The sequence below is a fragment of the Solanum tuberosum genome, unplaced genomic scaffold (assembly GCF_000226075.1).
Source record: "Solanum tuberosum cultivar DM 1-3 516 R44 unplaced genomic scaffold, SolTub_3.0 scf00613, whole genome shotgun sequence".
NCBI lineage: Eukaryota > Viridiplantae > Streptophyta > Magnoliopsida > Solanales > Solanaceae > Solanum > Solanum tuberosum.
This window is the reverse complement of record NW_006239531.1, coordinates 69,144-89,617: the sequence shown is the minus strand read 5'-3', so window position 1 is coordinate 89,617 and position 20,474 is coordinate 69,144. Positions and strand designations below refer to the sequence as shown.

The 20,474-nt window shown below is 36.5% G+C and overlaps 3 protein-coding genes across 4 annotated transcripts in view; 2 read left to right on the top strand and 1 right to left on the bottom strand.

Annotated features, from left to right (window-relative positions):
• The first annotated feature begins 884 nt into the window (after positions 1–884).
• Positions 885–2,270, top strand: LOC102579626 (zeatin O-glucosyltransferase-like). Its single transcript, XM_006366122.2, has one exon. The coding sequence runs from the start codon at positions 885–887 to the stop codon at positions 2,268–2,270; it is 1,386 nt and encodes a 461-aa protein (XP_006366184.1).
• A 374-nt stretch (positions 2,271–2,644) lies between these two features.
• Positions 2,645–10,507, bottom strand: LOC102579301 (dihydrolipoyllysine-residue acetyltransferase component 2 of pyruvate dehydrogenase complex, mitochondrial-like). Of its 2 annotated transcripts, none has more exons than XM_015304778.1 (19): positions 10,338–10,507; positions 9,086–9,179; positions 8,825–8,946; positions 8,650–8,723; positions 8,497–8,537; positions 6,565–6,620; positions 6,394–6,468; positions 6,193–6,285; positions 5,480–5,710; positions 5,310–5,382; positions 5,050–5,138; positions 4,779–4,864; positions 4,625–4,700; positions 3,898–3,965; positions 3,752–3,818; positions 3,561–3,656; positions 3,387–3,489; positions 3,216–3,311; positions 2,645–3,129 (listed from the first exon to the last, which is right to left on the bottom strand). In XM_015304778.1, the coding sequence occupies exons 1-19, from the start codon at positions 10,374–10,376 to the stop codon at positions 3,059–3,061; spliced, it is 1,650 nt and encodes a 549-aa protein (XP_015160264.1). In that variant the 5' UTR covers positions 10,377–10,507; the 3' UTR covers positions 2,645–3,058. The 2 variants fall into 2 exon arrangements, with proteins under 2 accessions (XP_015160264.1, XP_006366183.1); XM_006366121.2 differs by having other exon boundaries at positions 8,641–8,723; positions 10,338–10,506.
• Positions 10,508–11,781: 1,274 nt separating this feature from the next.
• Positions 11,782–20,474, top strand: part of LOC102578760 (FGGY carbohydrate kinase domain-containing protein) — an 11,364-nt gene continuing 2,671 nt past the window's right edge. The window contains exons 1-14 of the mRNA XM_006366119.2: positions 11,782–12,158; positions 13,593–13,672; positions 13,932–14,049; positions 14,157–14,335; positions 15,900–15,982; positions 16,062–16,246; positions 16,824–16,885; positions 17,052–17,160; positions 17,269–17,385; positions 17,646–17,765; positions 17,909–18,029; positions 18,114–18,270; positions 19,143–19,215; positions 20,147–20,274. Of these exons, the coding sequence (XP_006366181.2) occupies positions 11,930–12,158; positions 13,593–13,672; positions 13,932–14,049; positions 14,157–14,335; positions 15,900–15,982; positions 16,062–16,246; positions 16,824–16,885; positions 17,052–17,160; positions 17,269–17,385; positions 17,646–17,765; positions 17,909–18,029; positions 18,114–18,270; positions 19,143–19,215; positions 20,147–20,274 (1,761 nt within the window). The 5' untranslated portion in view covers positions 11,782–11,929. The remainder of the gene's footprint in view (positions 12,159–13,592; positions 13,673–13,931; positions 14,050–14,156; positions 14,336–15,899; positions 15,983–16,061; positions 16,247–16,823; positions 16,886–17,051; positions 17,161–17,268; positions 17,386–17,645; positions 17,766–17,908; positions 18,030–18,113; positions 18,271–19,142; positions 19,216–20,146; positions 20,275–20,474) is intronic.

Sequence of the window (20,474 nt, the reverse complement as noted above, 5' to 3'; positions counted from 1 at the left end):
CTAGTAATATTTTGGTAAACATATCATGTTTCTATCATGAAGATCTCCAAGTACGCATAGCTCACTCGCGATATCCATCAAGTTATTAAGTAATTTCATTTCATGAATACTATGCTATAAAGTGAATATTACGTGTTATTTTGATTGTTAGATTGATTAAGTTGTTTGTTTTGAAAATATAATCAACCACGAGAACAATTTTAATATTGCAATAGCTCAAAAAGACCGGAAAGCTCCACCTTCTGAGCACCCTATAGACAATGGTTGGAGATGAGTGGCAAGTACTTCAAAAAAAAATAACAAAGCACCATCAACCCTTGATTGAGATTTAGATGCTTATATTTTTGGTGTAGGCCTAAGTGACTGTCCATTTTCCTTGCACACAAATTTGTTGCACTGGTGTTGGACCCAAATCACATATTTGTCGATATTTTTGAAGAGTCGAGCTAACATAGTTTCTGAAAAAAGAAGGGAAAGATGAGAATAATGCTTTGAGTCTAACAAAGTTGATTTTCTATTCAATTTTACAGAAGTGCTAGCATCACCTTTGGCTTAAAATATATTTTGTGCTGTCATTGACTTTGTTTTATTCAAGTACCAATTAAGTCTAATTGTCAAGAAGCATACAAAATATAGAAAACAGCTGCTGCCATATGATGTAGATGATGAGGTTCAGTTTTTAAAAAATCATATCTTATAATCTGACAAAGTTCAGTTTTTTTTTTAAGATCCTATTCCTTAGACTGCCTTAATATATGTATTGTTGACTTTCTTTTGCTTATTAACCAAGAAACATTATCTAGAGATAAGTTTAACAAATTCTATATAACAAGATCTACACAAGTAACACCAGTGAACTTGCCCAAAAAAAGTCTTTAAGAACCATGGCAGATGATCAACACAAAGATAGTTACAACAAAAGCAGTTTAGAATCTGTTGTTGTATTTGTAGTGCCATTTCCAGCACAAGGCCATCTAAACCAGCTGTTACAATTTTCATGTCTGATATCTTCATTTGGAGTTCCAGTTCATTTTATTGGTTACAAAACTCATATTCAGCAAGCTAAATCAAGAAACCTTCAAGATATGCAGCAAATTCATTTTCATGAATTCCCAACTCCACATTTTGATTCACCTCCTCCAATAATTCCAAATTCCATCATGAAATTTCCAACACATCTCCAACCATCATTTGAAGCATCTAAACAGTTACACGAACCGTTTACGAATCTCCTTCATGAATTCTCCAATAAAGTGAAGAGAATTGTGGTTATACATGATCCTCTTATGTCTTCTGTGGTTCAAGATTTTTCTAGTATTCCAAATGCTGAGTCCTATGCCTTTCATTGTATCTCAGCTTTCACTCAATTCTTTAGCTTTTGGGATGCTATTGGAAGACCTTTTCCAGTAGAGGGAATGCCAAAAAATATACCATCAATGGAAGGGTGTTTTTCCTTTGAAATCATGAACTTTATGGCCTATCAGTATGAGTTTATGCACTACAGAACAGGTGATATATTCAACTCATGCAGATTGATCGAAGGAACTTATGTCGATTTGCTAAGCAAGTTGGAGATGAATGCAAACAAGAAGCAATGGTCCATTGGACCTATACTACAAAAGGGTTCAAGCACCAGGCACAAAAGTTTGGAGTGGCTAGACAAACAAGGTCAAAATTCTGTTCTTTATATCTCTTTTGGATCATCGACTACAATGACCGATAAACAGATTCAAGAACTGGCTATGGGGCTAGAAAACAGCAAGCAGAAGTTCTTGTGGGTACTGAGAGATGCAGATAAAGGTAATGTTTTTGATGACGAAACGAGAAAAGCAAGATTACCAGAAGGGTATCAAGAAAGAACTGAAGGAACAGGTATTGTGGTAACAGATTGGGCACCACAGTTAGAAATTTTGGGACACACTTCTATCGGCGGATTTATGAGTCATTGTGGATGGAATTCATGTATGGAAAGTATGACAATGGGAGTTCCTATATTAGCTTGGCCAATGCACTCTGAACAACCATGGAATGCTACACTAATATCTGAAATTTTAGAAGTTGGCATTCAAGTGACAGAACAAGCACACCAAATGGAATTTGTTAATTCATCAACTATTGAGAATGTAGTGAACAGATTGATGGTGTCTAAAGAAGGGGAAGAGTTAAGAAGCAGGGCTGAAAAGTTGGGTAGACAAGTTTGGCAATCAAGAGATGAAGGAGGTGTTTCTCAACTAGAGCTTAGTTCTTTCATGGCTCATCTTAGCAGATAGATGATCTATGTTGCTCGTACTCTTTGAAAATGTTGGCAGGTTCATGTCGGATTTTCTAAAAGTAGTGCATTTTTAAAGAATCTGATACGGTGCTGCAACATTTTTTGGGGAGTCTGAATAAAACAGGTGTTGATGCACTAAATTTGCTTATTGTTGTATGTCTTTTTATTAGTATGGCAAAGATTGAGTGAATAAAACAAATTATATTATGCGTATTAGGATCAAACGCTTATCAAAAGCTATAACTTGATAGTAAGGTACAACTTTATTTTCTTATTCAAGTCCATCAAACGACCATAATTTGATTGCACAAGGTTCAATGCGATCATTGTGCAACTTTATCAAGGATTCAAACAGACAGAAGAACAATATCAAAGCCAACAGATAAATCTGGCTTATGTCAACCAAGAAGATAATCAAGGATTCAAGCAACAGACTCATGTTGATGCATCTCAAAACTTAAGAGATTAATGAATCTTATTTTTTTTAAATGAATTTACAGCAAGTATTCCATCTACTTCAGACAGATAATCAACTCAATGATCTCGAGCAAAAAACTGGAGGTTTACACTCTGCATCGAAAAGCCTAAATCAATGATACATTAGCCTTGCAGCCTCATTTATTCCCAAGTTGTTCAGCCACTTTCCCTAATAAAGATGCTTATATCAAGCAATAAGATCGGGCCATGGTACGTAAAATCCCATTTATCATACATCCAAGTACATCCCATTTTGTTGAGGAAAACGAGAAGAATTCAAAGGATCGACCAAAAAAAGGAAGTATCAATCTACAGTAACATAGACTCGGGACTCTCTATGTAGCCTTTGAATGCTTTGAGCCATTCTGCACCAATTGCGCCTAGACAAAAGGAAATTATTAAAGGTTAACTGTGAATTGTTTTTTAAAAAGAGGATATGAAGAACCCACTATCTAAAGTCACTCACCATCAATCACCCGGTGATCACAGCTCAATGTAACAGACATCATACTGGCAAACTTATACTGGCCTTCACTGGATCCTGGAAGCACCCTTTTCTCAGCTGTTCAAGAAGAAGCAATGATGAGCACAAGATATCCTCACTGAAACAAAACAATTCAATGAGATGCAAACTTACCAGATCCAACTGCTAGGATGGCTGATTGTGGAGGGTTAATGATGGCACAGAACTGTTTAATGCCAAAAGGCCCTCCCAAATTGCTGACGGTGAATGTCCCACCCTGTGAAATAAGAAAAAAATGAATTGAATTTCTGTCCAATGAAAAAGAAGATATTTAACTGCAATGCCCACCTCATAATCCTGTGGTTTTAAGCTGTTCTCTTTTGCTTTCTGGGCTAAGTTCTTCACTTCCTCGGAAATAGTGGATAAACCTTTCTTATCAGCATCCTGCCAACAGCACAGATTTTCCAACATGAAATATAACTGGTAGTCTGAATCAAGAAACATCCAATTATAAGCACTAGACTGGGATGAGAACAAACCCGGACGACAGGAACATAAAGACCATTGTCAGTCTGCACTGCTACATTGATATTTACATTGTGATACCTGTGTTTGCAAGAAAGAATGCACTATTAATTTACATTGCAAACTAGAGAAGTCTTCTCACTTCATGTATTTCACTTACTGACGAATGTAGTCATTGGTCCATGAACTGTTGCACTGAGGAACTTTTCGAAGAGCCAAAGCAGCAGCCTGCAATGAAGTTAATTACCCAGGTCATCTCTCTCTGAGAAAGGTCACTATAAATAACAGATGACAATATCTCTTATACATCCTGTATAATGTACTACTTCCATTCAAAAAAAGAAAAATATAAAATGACGTCGAAACAGTGGTCAAAAGACCCAAGTATCAGTTCACATTCAGACATTTGATTTCTTCAACACAAGTGTGAAATTTACATATTTAGAAACTAATATTAAAAGTACAACTGAAAGTTGAAACTCTTTGTCAATCAATTGAAACACTTTTTACAGTTAAATATATTTATTATCCAGAAAAATTTGTTCGACTTCGAAATAGTTCTAAATGTCATATATATTGTGGGACAGAGGAGCAACTGTTTTTTGACAAGGTGCAGCAATTAAGAAAGCAAGTTAGGAATTACTCAGACTTCTTATGCGAGAAATAGACGAGATTCCAGCTCCAATTTTGGCACAAAGGTCCATGCATAGTCACTCTCTCTCTGTCTTTGTTTTTTGACAAGACCTTTTCTCTCTTTTCTGGACCCTCCATGAAAATACAAAAAGAACGCTGGAATTGTCTCATTGAGATGAGATAACAAGACCATGGCTTTCTTTTCCTTTTTCCTTGTCAGGTGGTACAGTGGATCTTAATGGAGTATTTCTTACCTTTATTACAAGATCATTAACAGATAACTTCTTTCCTCCTGAAGCCTCTTGCAATGAATTGAGCCTGCTCCTCAGTCTGCGGACCAAGCAACGAGCAAGATAAATAACAGAAAAAAATAAAATTTGGCTGTTGGACAATAAAAGTAATACTCACTCTATAAGTTTGTCGACGCATGTATCAACAGTCAAATAGTAATGGGGAATGGTTTGCTTTGACAACAGCAACCTAGAAGCTGTCACCTGCACAGATTACACCAAAACTGGTATAAATAGGACAAAACCTTGTGCTTGTAAAAGAAGTGGGTAAACAAAAAGTATACCAAACACTTCATACAAGGGATAAATTGGAGATAACACGAACAAGCATCTAAAATTGACTAATTCTGGGAACATGAGGATTCATCCCCTAGAGGTGTAAATAGTACCTTTCTGATCTGTGCAACAGGAATATCCATGTAATCTAGAGATGTGTCAGCCTTGGGAGCTGCTGCAGGGGCATCCTTTCCGCGTGACGCTACATGATCAAGGGGAAAAAAAGATTATTGATTCTTCTACGACCATATCACAACTTTTTAGGGAAATCTTTCCTTCCATAAGAGAAAGAAGGAAATATGTTCAGTGACATAAAACCAACAGTAACATCAACTAGCATATAAGTATAGATGCAGACTAGGAAGAAGGTTACCAAGATAATCATCAATATCAGCTTTCACGATACGTCCCTCAGGACCTGTTCCTTTGATGTTTGTGAGAGGTATCTGTTCATGTTCATACAAATGCAGATTTACCCTCAAGGCTAAAACATGTAACCTGAATCATATTATCAAAACAAATTTAACTGAAGAAAATAAGTACATTGTGATCTTCCGCAATTTTCCTAGCTAGCGGACTAGCAAAAATGCGATCCGCCGCACTAGGTTTAGAAACTTTTGGCTGTGATGGAGTAACAGGTTTCTCGGCAACCTCTTCTTTGGGAGGAGGTGGAGAAGCAGGAGCTTTTGGTGAAGGCGTGGCATCTGATGTTGAAGGCTGGTAATCTTTAAATTTTGCAATGTCATCTTCCTCTTCAACAGTAACAGCGATCACCTACAGAATTTTCAACATTCATCAATTTTTTTATAATTAATTCTCACAATGATGTAGCTTTTGTTGGCATGTAGCTCAAGGCACAATGAAATTCACAAAGGAAAGAAATTTCTGCTAGGTCAATTATATGAGGTTAGGAGCATATTGTGATTGAACTGATGCAAATAGAGGAATTGTCAGTTTCATTATTCAGCTATCAGCTAAAGTATCAAAGGTTCAGCAAAGCGCCAGCCTAGAAACGAAGTACCAACTAGAATATAAGTCAAATGTGGGAACTAGAAGAACCAAGCATTAGAAAGTGATGTGTGATGCATCAACTATAAAGAAGCCGATCTATACAAGTACGTATAGATGTTACATCGACACAGTGGAGGTCCTGAATAAACAAGTGATACCACATGGCGTGAAGTCCAAATTATCTAACACCAAGATACAACACTCCACAATTGGTACTCTCAATTGAAATTTTTAATCATCAATACCTCTCCAACTTTGATACTGCTTGCTCCGTCTCCGTGAAGAATCTTAGCTAGATATCCTTCTTCCATGCACTCCATCTCCACTGTTGCTTTATCCTACGGGTATGAATGAGTAGTGTGAATACCAGAATCCAGAAGCTAAGACACATAAGGGAGAACTCTCCCTTAGCACATCATGATAACAGCAGCTAAAAATAATCCTACTGTTTCCACTTCACAGAGCACTTCACCAGGAGAAACTTTATCACCCTCTTTCTTTAACCATCTGGCAATATTTCCCTGCATCATAAGTATCGAACAGCTAAGGCGCTAAAACAAACATAAGTGTAAAGAAATAATGATTCTCGAAGAGATTTAGTGAGAGAAGTTATATACCTCTGTCATTGTAGGTGAAAGAGAAGGCATCCCAATCGCTTGGTGTGGAGGAAGATCTGAAACAGAGAAGATGCCAGGTTAATTTGACTCCAAAATCGAGGGTTCTCCCTCTTTGGTTCCATGTTTCCAAATTAAACCAACTAAGGATAAGAAGGATCCCTTTAGCAATTTCTTGTATAAGGTGAGGTACTATTATTCAAGATAGTATCAAGGAGGTACTGCAAAATTACAGCAAGAAAAAGAGTAACAATGACTCCAATACAATCTTTTCACCAAGGAGTTCAAACGCCTGGAAGGTGTGCTAACTTTTCTAACATGTTCTCCTTACACCATATACATACAAATAATGAAAGCATCTATATTTTACAAAAGATAAGTTCTATTTTTTCTCTTCGAAACATCTCTTACTCCTTTCTAGCCATATAGTCCATATGATGCACAATGGGCTGTTCTCCAGATCTGTTTCTGCATGCAATCAACAATATATCCATGCCAGCGTTGTATTAGACTCTTCACATCCTTGGATAACATTCAATACACTCCAAATACTCCCAGGAAAATTGCCCAAATCTGTCATGTCTGGTCACAATGTAGAAGTAAAAGATTACTGGTCTCCGCTGATCTTTCAGCGAAGAAACATCTGCTGCATATTGTCATTACTCTTCTCTGAAGAGTATCCATGCATAAATTCTTAGCTGCAAGTGCTGCTATCCATCCAAAACAAGCAATCCTGGGACGTGCTTTTGCTCTCTGGATCAATTTCCAAGGTCAATGAGCCTCCAAGTTTCTTTTGCAACTACATATATGCACTCGTAACAGTAAAAGTTCGTTTTTACTTGCCAGACAAATCTGTGAATCCCTCTTTGCAACATCCAGTAACTGGTCCCAGCAGACCCAATAATCTACTGATATCATCTACTTCCTAAATTGTATCAGTCACCCATGTTATTCAAACAATCAGCCACCATGAGAGTCATAATACAAAGCTAAACTATACAGGACTGGAAATTCATCCTTCAAACTCCCCATATCCGACCAGTTATCCATCCAAATTAACTTCTCATTTCCAATCAGCTTAACAGATTTCTGGAATTCATCCCACAATATATATGTTTCCAGATTGTCTGGGCTTTCAGTGATCCAACTTCCCATAATTAGTCATAACAACTTCCTTCCATATGTCTTCCCTGCTATCATTTAACCTCCAAAGCCATTTGCAAGGAAGATTCTTGTTCTGTGGCTTGAGGTTCTTAATGACCATTCCTCCCCCTTTTATCTTTCATAACCTCTTTCCACTTTACTAAATGATTTTTTTTCTTTCTGAGCTACCTTTGGAACCTGTTTTTTTTTCTACAATCTTTGGGATGGGGATAGTGACATTAAATATGTGGGAATACCATCCAAGACACTATTCACCAAAGCCAGTCTTCCTTCCAAAGAACAGGTACTATTTCTTCTCACAATTGCCAATGACCCCCTTGCAAATCTCTAAATTACTCCCTTTGTTTCAATTTGTTTGCCAGGTTTAGATTTGGCACAGAGTTCAAGAAAATAAAGAAAACTTTACATCCGAAAGTTGAGTTGGAAAACTATTCAACTTTACAGTTGGCAAGCGACAGACCTAAATATACAGTTGGAGAACTATTCAACTTCACATTCGAAAATTTCAGCCAGATCTTCAATGTATCAATCAGCATTTATAGAGTACAACTAAGTAGTAAATAGGGAAAATGACAATGAAAAATGACTTACTCAGTGTGCATTGACATGACGTTGTCCGATGAACCTTAACCGATAATAGGAACTAAAGTTGCAGCAACTAGATAAATGCTCACTAAAATAAAGAATGGTTTATAAGCAGTTTGGAGGAGCCCTGAGGACAGAGTTTCTAAGTAAATAGCCAAATGCTAAAATGACACTAAAAACAAGTACCTGAAGCACTGGAGAAACCCCTCCTTGAAGGCGCTTGTGATCTGACACAAAGAAGACAAATCAGAATCTGCTTTAAGAGAATGATCAAATATTATCTTCATTTTTAAAAAAAATAAAAAGGCAGTAGTAAGCCACAGAACAAACCCCGAAGACCTTCTAATGAAAGACATGCTACCGGTGGAGGTGCATGGAGCAATTGTAGTTCTCAGAGCATTTCCACATGACATCTATGGTTAGAAGCACATTAAGATAACTTTATGTAAATATTGCTGCTCGAAATTCAACAGGTAAAAGAAGGGTGACAAAGAAATAGAGGTTTAGTCACAACCCTGGGAGATACTGTTCTACAACTGTTGTTGGAGACAGCTGAACCTGAGTAGCATCTATTGAAGGACTTAGGAATGTTGTGTCTCTCTCCGGATATGAGACCAGACTGGCACCTTAAAATATCTGTAAAAGCCACACATATTTGGATAATGAAATACAAAAAAATTAAAAATATCACCAATAACAGACAATGCAAGAGCCAATAACAAGAAAAATAAGTAACCAATGACAAACATAACAATAATTAAATCTACTAACTTACCATCTCCCTTCTCCATAGAAGGCCTCATGCCATTACTAAACCAACGGACAAGAACAGCAGAGTCATGTCGTATCAAGTTCGAAGAACTCCCGATCTGCAAATAATTTGAAAGCAAGGGAAACAGAAGAAAATGAGATGAACAGGTTCTGGAACAATTCACACACATTTGGATGTTCTAAGGGAAATACCAGGTAAATGACTTAGATTTTTTATGACAGTAAATGACTTAGATTAGGCTATGGCATTTGAAAGAAATGACCTGAATTAGCTGCACCCTAAGTATATAATTGTTCTTGGTCTGTGAAGATGTGTTGTTAGGTGCTCCAATTTATTTTCTCATTGAGGTTAAAGTATATCCCTTTGTTTTCTCCTTTTTTAACACCGCGGAAGAAGATGGAATACTTATTACCTAGAAAGGAAAGACGAGGGACTGGAAAAAACAACTAAATACATATAGCAAGTATGTTCTATTTCCATGAACGAAATGGTTTGGCCAAGTTGCTTAAGATTCAGAGTGATTTCACCATATGACTAATATCAAGTAGCAAGCCATATACCAAGAGTTTAAAAGACAAAAACTGCTATCAACAAAATAAAAAGATATCTTTTTTTTGCATCCAACAGTGTGGCCTAGTAAACTGCTACAACAAAATAAAAAGTTTCTCCTTTTTGCACCCAACGGTGTGGCCTAGTAAAACTGCTACAACAAAATAAAAACATTTTCCTTTTCGCACCCAAGTGTATAGCCTAGCGTCCAATAAAGTAGGACGAGAACCATGAGGTCTCAGGTTCAAATAAATACTAGTCAATTTCTTCCAATCTCCTTAAGCCTTAGGTGCTCAGACTTGCTGGTGGAAGACAACAGGTACCTGGTGGAATAATCCAGAGGTGCAAAATGCACCTTTCATCTAAGTATGAGCACTAAACCATCTTCTGACTATCAAATTTCCAGTCATGAGAAAATGCATCCAGCTCATTCAACCTAACATCAATATAAATCACACCAACTCCAAATTCATAAAATTCATATCTCAACTACAACCACAAAATTTAAGCTCCGATTCCCAAATCTCATACAAAATCAAACATAACCAATAACAAGCCTATCTCAATGAAGAAAACAAAAACACTCATATTGACTATAAAATGCCGCACCTCCACAAGTAATTACAGATCACGTCAATCAAACAATCGTAGATTTTAGGGATTCAAAATTACATAAACAAAAAAACAAAAAAATCTGAATCTGCACCTTTTTGGAGTGACGAAGAACGTGAGTAGCATAAGTCATGATTTTTATCTTCTTCTCCGGTGAAAGGAAGCAACCGGAAAGGGGCGGCGGAAGGTGGCTTTTCGAGTACGAAATTGGGCAGACAAAAGATGCTATAAAAATGAAGGATTTTTTTTCCTTTTTTCTGTTTTTCTGTTTTATTAGTATTTAAATTTATTTTTAACAAAAATGTGTGTAGGTGGGCTACTAAGGTCAGCGATACAGCGGCTCTTAAATTTGGAAAATACACCAAACTTTTAAAAATGTGTTATAAATCGTAGGTTCGAATTATGAAAATAATCAATAATGTTTACACTAAAATAAGTTGTTTAGAGTACGATCGTTCCTTTCTCATACTTTGTATGGATGCATAATTATTTGTACACTATGTCATATATTATTTTTCATTTTAGAATTGATTTTTATAAAGTAAATAGTAATTGTAAAAATAATTATATTTGTATGAAATATATATCTATTAATACAAATATTTTAACGAAATAGGTCTTCAATGAATTATATTTTAATAATTAATATTAAAGAAAAAATTCATATATTGGGCAGGAAAGGGTTAATAGACGATTTTCTTAGTTTAATATGATTCAAATGCATATATTTAATGTTTTGTTTTCGTTAAATAGTAAAAAAAATTGTTGGATAAATTTTTCTTATGTTGTTTGGGGTTTTGGGCATAGGAAAAGGAGAAATGATAGATGTCTTAGTGAGAAGGTGTGAGAGTTGCCAATTTATAGCGAATGTCATGTGAGGTAGAGATCAATTAAAAATGTATTGAGAAAAGTTATTATATAGAAAGAAGTATTAACACATTTTAAATTTTATGTACATGATCTTAGATAGAAGTAAGAAGATCGCGAATTAAGATAGAAGATTAGTTGATTATTGTGCATTAATCAACTAACCTACAAACAAGCAAGAACAACCCAATACTATAGTGCAATAACTGAAACATGTGAAACAACAAACAATGATAGATAATATAAGCAAGCATAATATGAATAGTACAACACCAACACCAACACCAACAAGCCTACACACTTGAAAAGCAACAACACCGCTCTACTATCTACTAACCTTATACTCTATGCGGCGACATTCATATTCTCTTATTTAAGGTCATGGTTTCGGATAAATTCAATCATTTCTCCATTTTGATTCTCGTTCAATCCATAAACACTTGCAATCCCATCCCTAATTGAGACCATTCCACCGATTTCATTCACGTGAAAGTTCATATAAAAGTGATTGATTCGACTTTTTAATAGACTAATTAGTTCCGCATAAAGTTGAAAATGTGAATATTCACTATTATATTTATCATGATAAATCAAGACAAGCACAAAAACACAAACAAATAATGATACTGTATTAACCATAAACAAAAAAAAAGAAAAAAAATTAATAATATTTGAGATAATCAGATTTAGATTCTCATCATCTTCTTCTTCACAATTTTTTTTTCCAGATCTTTATAAATCAAATCCAGAATACATATAATCATACTGACAGTACAAAATTAACAAAAAAGAGAAGAAAAAAAAGAGGAAAAGGACAAAATGGATTTTAAAGAAAAAAAGGATAAAAAATTGGATTCAAGAAAATCCATGACAGATACAACCCCACTTCTTGACTCTACACATCAAAACCAGCGCCATAGCTATTACCGTTTTAATTCTTTTCCAATTTCTAACTCATTTGCTGTGGAAATGACAACTAATATCCTTCCTAGGCAGTTTCGTTCAGTGTTTCTTGGTGTGGATGTTGGTACTGGCAGTGCTCGTGCAGGTGGGGTTTTTCTCTTTTGATTGAGTATTGTGAGTTTGGTGTTTGTTGGCATGAATTAATTGTAAAGTTGGTTTTTTTAATGGGGTTTTGAGATTGGTTATGGTTAAAAAAATATGGCTTTTTTGTGTTGATGTTGACTTAATGGTGTGGATGTTGGTACTGGCAGTGCTCGTGCAAGTGGTGCTTGGGGGGGGGGGGGTTGAATGAATTCTTGCAGTATTGTGAATATGGTGCTTGTTAGAATTTAGTGTAAAGTTGTTCTCTTCCTGGAGTTTTGAGGTTGGTTATGGTGAAAAAATCACGTCTTTTGATGCTTGCAGTATTGTGATTATGGTGCTTGTTTGAATTAACTGTAAAATTGTTTTTTAATGGGGTTTTTGAGATTGGTTATGGTTAAAAAATATGGCTTTTTTGTGTTGATGTTGACTTAATGGTGTGGATGTTGGTACTGGCAGTGCTCGTGCAAGTGGTGCTTGGGGGGGGGGGGGTTGAATGAATTCTTGCAGTATTGTGAATATGGTGCTTGTTGGTGTGCATTAATTGTGAAATTGATTCTTTTATGGGGGTTTGAGGTTGGTCGTTGTGAAAAAGTCGTCTTTTGAATGCTTGTTGTATTGTGATTATGGTGCTTGTTTGAATTAACTGTAAAATTGTTTTTTTAATGGGGTTTTGAGGTTGCTTATGGTGAAAAAATCATGGCTTTTGAATGGTTGCAGTATTTTGAATATGGTGCTTGTTAGAATTTAGTGTAAAGTTGTTCTCTTCCTGGAGTTTTGAGGTTGGTTATGGTGAAAAAATCACGTCTTTTGAATGCTTGCAGTATTGTGATTATGGTGCTTGTTTGAATTAACTGTAAAGTTGGCTTTTTAATGGGGTTTTGAGGTTGCTTATGGTGAAAAAATCACGTCTTTTGAATGCTTGCAGTATTGTGATTATGGTGCTTGTTTGAATTAACTGTAAAGTTGGCTTTTTAATGGGGTTTTGAGGTTGTTTATGTCGAAAAAACTTGGCTTTTGAATGGTTGCAGTATTGTGAATATGGTGCTTGTTCGAATTAAGTGTACAGTTGATTTTTACCTGAAGTTTTGAGGTTGGCTATGGTGAAAAAATCATGGTTTTTTTGCGTTGATGTTGACTTAATGGTGTGGATGATGGAACTGGAAGTGCTTGTTTTTGAATGAATTCTTGCTGTCTCATGAATGTGGTGCTTGGTGAGTTTTGTTTTTGAGTGAAATCTTGCAGTATTATGAATATGGTGCTTGTTGGTATGAATTAATTGTGAAATTGGTTTTTTCCCTGGGGGTTTGATGTTGGTTATGTTTCTCTTTTTTTATGTTGACTCGATGATATCACTTCTCAAATGTTAAGCTTCTGTTACTATTTTCAGCACTGAGTGGTCATATGTAACTAATGTTAAGATCACAATCTAGTGCAGGTCTCTTTAATGAGGACGGGAAGCTTCTAGGTTCTGCTAGTAGTCCAATACAGATATGGAAAGACGGTGACTGTGTTGAGGTCAGATGTTGTAACTATTTTTAAATGGACATTCCTTGTTCTTGCCTTTTGTTGTTTGTCTATATGATTGATTTCTCTCAATCTCTTTTGGTCAACTTTTGTTGGTTGTGTCACGTTACAATATGTTTACTTGATAGTAATATGCTTTTAAAAGGTAGCAATGAGAAAACCATACTCTGTTTTGCTGAAGTAGTGCTTGATTTCTTCCTTCTCAGTTCTTTGTGCTTCTGATTTCATTTGTGTGGTTTGTCGAATTCAGCAATCTTCAACTGATATTTGGTTAGCGATCTGCACTGCTGTAAAAACGGCATGTGACCTCGGCAATGTTTCCAAGGAAGAAGTTAAGGGACTGGGGTTCGCTGCTACTTGTTCTCTTGGTATATACTCACTAGCTTCTGCAGTTCATCAGTCTGGCGTGTTGATTGAGGTATACATGCTGAATTACGGTAGTAAATAACATGGATGAATTGATTCCTCTATGCAGTTGCTGTTGATTCTGAGGGTGAACCTGTCACGGTTTCATGGAGTGGTGATACTAGAAGAAACATCATAGTGTGGATGGACCATAGAGCTGTAAAACAAGCTGAGAGGATCAACGCCTCTAATTCACCTGTACTACAGTATTGTGGTGGAGGCGTATCCCCCGAGATGGAGCCACCAAAGGTACATACACTAGTAGGAAGGACTGCTGCTTATGTCTTGGATCTTTTACCTAAATGAGATTTTTTATTTTTAAAGTATGTATTGGTTAGTTTAGCTGACCCCTTATGGCAACATTTCTACTAGAATGTTAATGGTAAGTTAGTCAAATATTAGTTAGTGCCACACTGAAGAGATGTTAAGTGAACGGGGTATTTCACACCTCTCATACTACTTAATGGAGTCATCTATGCATCCCAGGAATCTCTTCTCTTGTTTTCACATAGAATCAGAGCCTCTACAATTTTGATATATTCTAATTCACACCATTCACCTGGCTAGAATTTTCACTCTGTTTCTTAGTTTTATATTCTAGTCTCTGCTGGACCGTTCTGGTGGGATTGTGAGTTTTTCAGTGACTGCTCCATTTGCAGGGGCCTTTTCCCCGTTGGTAATTCTCCTGGCTAGTTCTGGTTCAGGCTCGGTGATTGTTCATTATCCTAGTGTTGTTCAAAATTATCAAACTTAAGTTTTACCAGCTTGAGTATCAAGGCATATGTTAAAATTTAGAGTTAAGTCGGTCCAAAATTTTAAAAGCATCCTTTCCTAAAAAGCATCTCAGATTTCTTTCCCTCCAAACAGTCCACCAAATGCAACCTGGTACCATCTTGACATCTTCCATCTGCTTTTTGTCTCGGAAGACTTCCTCCCCTGTTCCAACATTTCAACAATTCTAAGGAACTTTTTGGCAATATCCATCTGATATGCTGAAAGATGTTCCATATTTGTGTAGTTACTTCATAATGTAGAGCTAAATGCTTGTTAGTCTCGGCTGTCTTGCCACAAAGGTGAAATTTATCACACAATTGAATGCCAAAAGATACTTATTTCAGCTAGAAGCCTGTGAAACCTGTCTAAATAGTGTAGGGTACATTGAAAGAGTAGTTATATGCTTCCACTTTTGATGGTTGGGTGAATTTGTGGAAGTTTTCATGTGGATGACCCCTTTTATCTTGGTAGTTGCTTGGCATGAGGTGATCTGGGCAGCACTTGTTCAGTGTGTAACTTTTATGCCCCGTTCCACATCCACCTTCTTTCCTGCCACTACCCAAGAAAAAGGGTGCAGGAGTATAGAAGTAAGCAAGCAATAGAATAAGTTCTGTCCTGTAAAGAGACTGACTTAGAGGTTAGGTTGTCAGAAATTTGCTTTTCAATGTTGAATTCTTAACATGCACTTGCTTTTGTGTGCTCCTGAAGGATACTTTTGGAACCGTATGGAAAGAGTGATGTTATTGGGGATGATGACATGCATACCTTCTTACCTAGTAATGAATAAATATCAGCGATATCACCTGTACTTTCCTGCTGAATCTGATAGTCAAATAAGTATGTGATTTTTTTTTTTGATGAAGTAAGTTGAATAAGTATGTGTTGTTTGTGTGCTTGCTCTTGACATCTTTACGCTTCTTTTCTTTCTACTGTAGGAAGTCGAAAAGGAAAATTTGAAATTTCTACTTAATTACTTCCTTGATCATCACATCTTGATATGCTCTATCTACTTCTTGTTAATACAAAATTGCTTTTACAGCTCTTGTGGGTGAAGGAAAATCTCCAAGAATCCTGGTCGATGGTATTTAGGTGGATGGATCTAAGTGATTGGTTAACATACAAGTAAGAAATAGCTCCTGAACTTTAACTCTTGAAGTTTCAACAGGAAGAGGTGATGCCATCTATTCTGTTAACTTATTAGAGCAACAGGAGATGACACGAGGAGTTTATGCACCACTGTATGCAAATGGACATATCTAGGCCATGCACACATGCAGCAGATAAATGAGAAAGATTCCTGTGCTATGGAATCTTGTGGATGGGATGATGGATTCTGGGAGGAGATTGGCTTAGGTGATCTTGTTGATGGGCATCATGCTAAGATAGGTATTTTTGAAGCTTCACTTAAATTGCTAAAATGTATGATTTGAAAAAATTTCAGGGAACTGACTTTGTTGCAAACTTGTCAATCTCTATTCGTCATCTTATTTGAAGTCATGCTACAATGTGCGGCTGTTGAAAGAGTCTTTGAAAGTTGAGCAATGAGTCTCAGAAAACAGATACAGTCACCTCTCATATATTAGGGATTAGTTTGGGGATTGGTCTTCTCTCACCAAAAAAGAAGAGGAAAAATCACAAATTTGTGCATTTTTTCATGTTAGGTTGCCATCAGCATTTACTGATCCGTGTCCTGGGAAACAGTGGTAGATCTGCTTAGCATCCTATTTATTTTCTTTTTTTGTTCCATTTTCGTGTATTTCTTTTTGTTTTGTATTGTTTTCTAATTTATGTATGGATTGAGATTTATAAAACCTGCCTACTTAAAAAAAAGTATCTTTTGAACTGTTTAGGCACATTGTCGCAAAGGGTCAATATTTATTGTGTTGTTCGTATAGTGGAATATCTTTTAGTCTGAAGAACTGCTTAGTTATCTTATTCATGATTTTATAATAAACATGTGCAGGGCGAAGTGTAGCATTCCCCGGTCATGCATTGGGTTCAGGTTTAACACCACATGCTGCAAAGGTGAAGTATTTATAAAAATCACATTGCATCTTGACTATTAGCAAAAGTGAAAAGAAGCACACAATCATTCCCAATGATGCAAGCATTTGTGATTTTGACGGTTATAAGTCACCTTACTTCTTCATGCTATAATGTTACTTTACTAAGGTGCTGCTTTCTGTTTCAGGAATTGGGTTTGATGGCAGGGACACCAGTAGGTACTGCTCTGATAGATGCTCATGCTGGTGGTGTTGGTGTAATGGAAAGTGTGCTTGCATCAGATTCTGAATCTATAGGTTGTTATTATTGAATACTCTTCTGGATATGTTGAATGATCAAAATATCTTTGCTTATATTATTGACTATATTTACTTATTGACGGATTGTTCCTGCATGTTTGAAAGTTGATGAGGATGCTATAAGTAGGCGTATGGTGCTTGTATGTGGTACTTCCACATGCCACATGGCTGTATCCCGGACAAAATTATTCATACCTGGAGTCTGGGGACCTTTCTGGTCAGGTACACTTCCACTTGCAATGTACAGTTGTTCTTTCAAACCATTTTTGTTCAAATGATGTAAATGTCTCTCGGGATATGCATAGTCAAACTGACATTGTAATGCTGAAAAGCTGTAAAAGAAATGCTTATGGTTAGATATTAGGTTCTGCATTTAGTTGAAACATTAATCTTGGAGGGTTCCCATTTTTTATCTGCAAATGCTATTGCTTTTGTTACAAGCAAATGATGCTCCATCATTTTGCTCTTTGCAATATTTTCAGCGATGGTGCCCGAGTACTGGCTTACTGAAGGAGGGCAGAGTGCTACTGGTTCATTGCTAGACCATATAATTGAGAATCATGTTGCATCTCCTCATCTTGCAAATCGTGCTGCATCTCGAAGTAAGATGACCTTGATGTGGCATTTATGTAAATATGTCTGGTGCTCCTTGTCAAAGTTTTCTTGACTCCCATGCAATTTGCTTTTTGCTCTCCTTTTGTGGTGGTCTCCTGCTTAAAAGTTAAAAGTTTGTATCTTTTGCTAGGAATCTCAATATTTGACTTGTTGAATGAGATACTGGAATCAATGAAGCAAGATGAGGGGTCGCCATTTATAGCTGCATTGACTAATGATATGCATATTCTCCCTGATTTTCATGGCAACAGGTATAGTACAGTAGGATGGTTAATTTGTTTTTTTACCTTGATTGCCTACTATCTGTAAAAAATTACATGCAAAATTTCTTTCAGGTCCCCTATTGCAGATCCAAAGTCAAAAGGTATGATTTCTGGTTTAACACTTGACACTAGTGAAAAGCAGCTGGCACTTCTCTACCTTGCCACAGTACAGGGCATTGCATATGGAACCCGCCATATAGTAGAGCATTGCAATGCTAATGGACACAAGGTGAGGACTCATTTCCTGATACTACTTGTATTTAGTTAGTTTAGTGAAGAGTTTTTAAACCTGTAAAGTTTGGTATGCTTGAGCTCTCCTTATTGTTGACTTGTATAACCTTTTCTGGCTAGCATATGCATCTTTGAAATTTGAATAGACTTTGAATGTTGAAACTCAGTCATTCAAAGCAAAGATAATGTAAGCTTTTTGGTAACAGTGGTGGGAGGTTAGGATGTGTCTGAGAAAGAACCTAGATAAAGCAGTGTTTGTGTGTCTCAACGTTTCTTATTGATCACTTTGATCTTCTACAACAACAAAAAACAAAAAACCCAGTGTAATTTCATGAATGAGGTCTGGGGAGGGCAATGTGTACGTAGACCTTACCCCTACCTTGTGAAGGTGAAGAGGTTGTTTCGATAGATCCTCTGCTCAAATAAAGAAATGGAAAAGAAAGAAAAGAAAGAAAGGGAAAGCATTCCGAAGCAGTTTTGGATGCATAAAATCGAAAGTGAAGAAGACATGACAAATAGTAAGAAAACATTACATAGCATTTCACAGATAAATAATATGATAACCAAAGTGCAAGAAACAACTAATAATACTAACAGAAATTGAAGAACAAGAAACTACTAGAACAATACTAATACTACTGGTAAGAAAGTAGATGCAGATACGGTGATCCAAACTACCACCAAGCCTATCCCAGCGGAAAGTGAGACAACACTCAACTACCAACATCACTTTGATCTTCTATTTGTTGCTTTTCTTATGCTGAGAGCTTTTAACATGAAGTGTACATGCCTTCCATTTTGATACCTGAACCAATAATTACCGGATTGATTGAAATGATCGTCTTCCTTGTATTGTTTCTTTATGTCCAGATTGACACACTACTTGCCTGTGGTGGACTTGCAAAGAATCGCCTATTTGTTCAAGAGCATGCAGATATTATTGGTCTCTCTCTCTCTCTCGCTCGTTCCCTTTTTATGCTATTTATCAATGAGTTATGTGATATACATGAAGTGGATGAAAATGTAATGCATTTACTCTCTGCATAAATAGATTGCAAAAGATTAATGAGAGCTAAAATTTATTAAAATAGTTTCAATAGCTCCCAAGGTATTATAAAATGAAACTATGATATGTTTCTAGTGGGGCATTTGAAAGAAATAGATTAGTTAGTAGATTGTGTCTCACGCAACATTCCCAATCAGTTAGTCAGTTGAAGCAAATTAAAACCAAAGCTAAAACGTTATTGCGTTACCCAGTGGTTCAGGAGCTGCTAACTGGCATTTAGGTCTAGAAGAGCATCTTTCACAAATCGAACTTTTGGGTATTTGTTTAGCTATACTTGTAAAATTCATTGTCCTACCGTCCTTGTTGATGCTGGCAAAAGTAGACAAAGCTTGCTTAATATCCTCGTTGTTGATACCAATGCAAAAAATCAAAACTTGCATAATATCCTTGCTGGGTTTCCTCTAGAACAGTACAACGACTACGCCTCAGTTCCAAGCAAGTTGGGTCGGCTAAATAAAAACTCTTTGTTGCCGGTGGTCGAACCCCAGTCAGTTGGTCACCACCGTGATGGGCGGGAATACTCACCAGTATACTACAACAACTTGGTTAACTCCCCTAGAACAGTAAACAGTGAAATAGAAGGAAATAACCTGAAACAACAAGTTAGGAAGTGATAGACTTCTATGGATGGTAGTGAATCCTAAACTTACCCTCGAGCTTTCCAATTGCTGAAAAGGGTGTATTATAGATTTCAATTTATTATCTTTCAGTATCTCTGTGAAGCCTTCAACATTGGTACTGAATAATCCTAGATTTCTCCGTGTTTGGATATATTAATCAATTCCAAGCTGTATTATGTCTTGTGCAGGTTACCCTATCATTCTCCCTCGCGAAAATGAATCTGTGCTATTGGGGTCTGCTATTCTTGGTGCTGTTGCGTCAAAGAAATATCCTACTGTTCGTGACGCCATGAAGGCAATGAATGCAGCTGGTCAGGTGTGCGACTGTTTACACTATCTACTTTTTCTCACTAAAGGAGGAACCTTTTGCGACAGAACTCACGGCACTAGGGGTGTGTTTGGTATGAAGGAAAATGTTTTCCTGGAAAACAAGTTGATTTTTGATTTATTTTCTCATGTTTGGTTGGTGAGTAGAAAATATTTTTAGAAAACAAACTTAAATTTTTTTTTGGGGGG

Excerpts from the sequence above, each read along its gene's own strand:
- LOC102579301 (XM_006366121.2), bottom strand. The coding sequence starts at position 10,376 with ATGACTTATGCTACTCACGTTCTTCGTCACTCCAAAAAG. Across the intron at positions 5,139-5,309 it reads TGATATTGATGATTATCTTG|CGTCACGCGGAAAGGATGCC; the intron begins GTAACCTTCTTC and ends TTGATCATGTAG. Across the intron at positions 3,819-3,897 it reads ACCAATGACTACATTCGTCA|GTATCACAATGTAAATATCA; the intron begins GTAAGTGAAATA and ends TTGCAAACACAG.
- LOC102579626 (XM_006366122.2), top strand. The coding sequence starts at position 885 with ATGGCAGATGATCAACACAAAGATAGTTACAACAAAAGCAGTTTAGAA.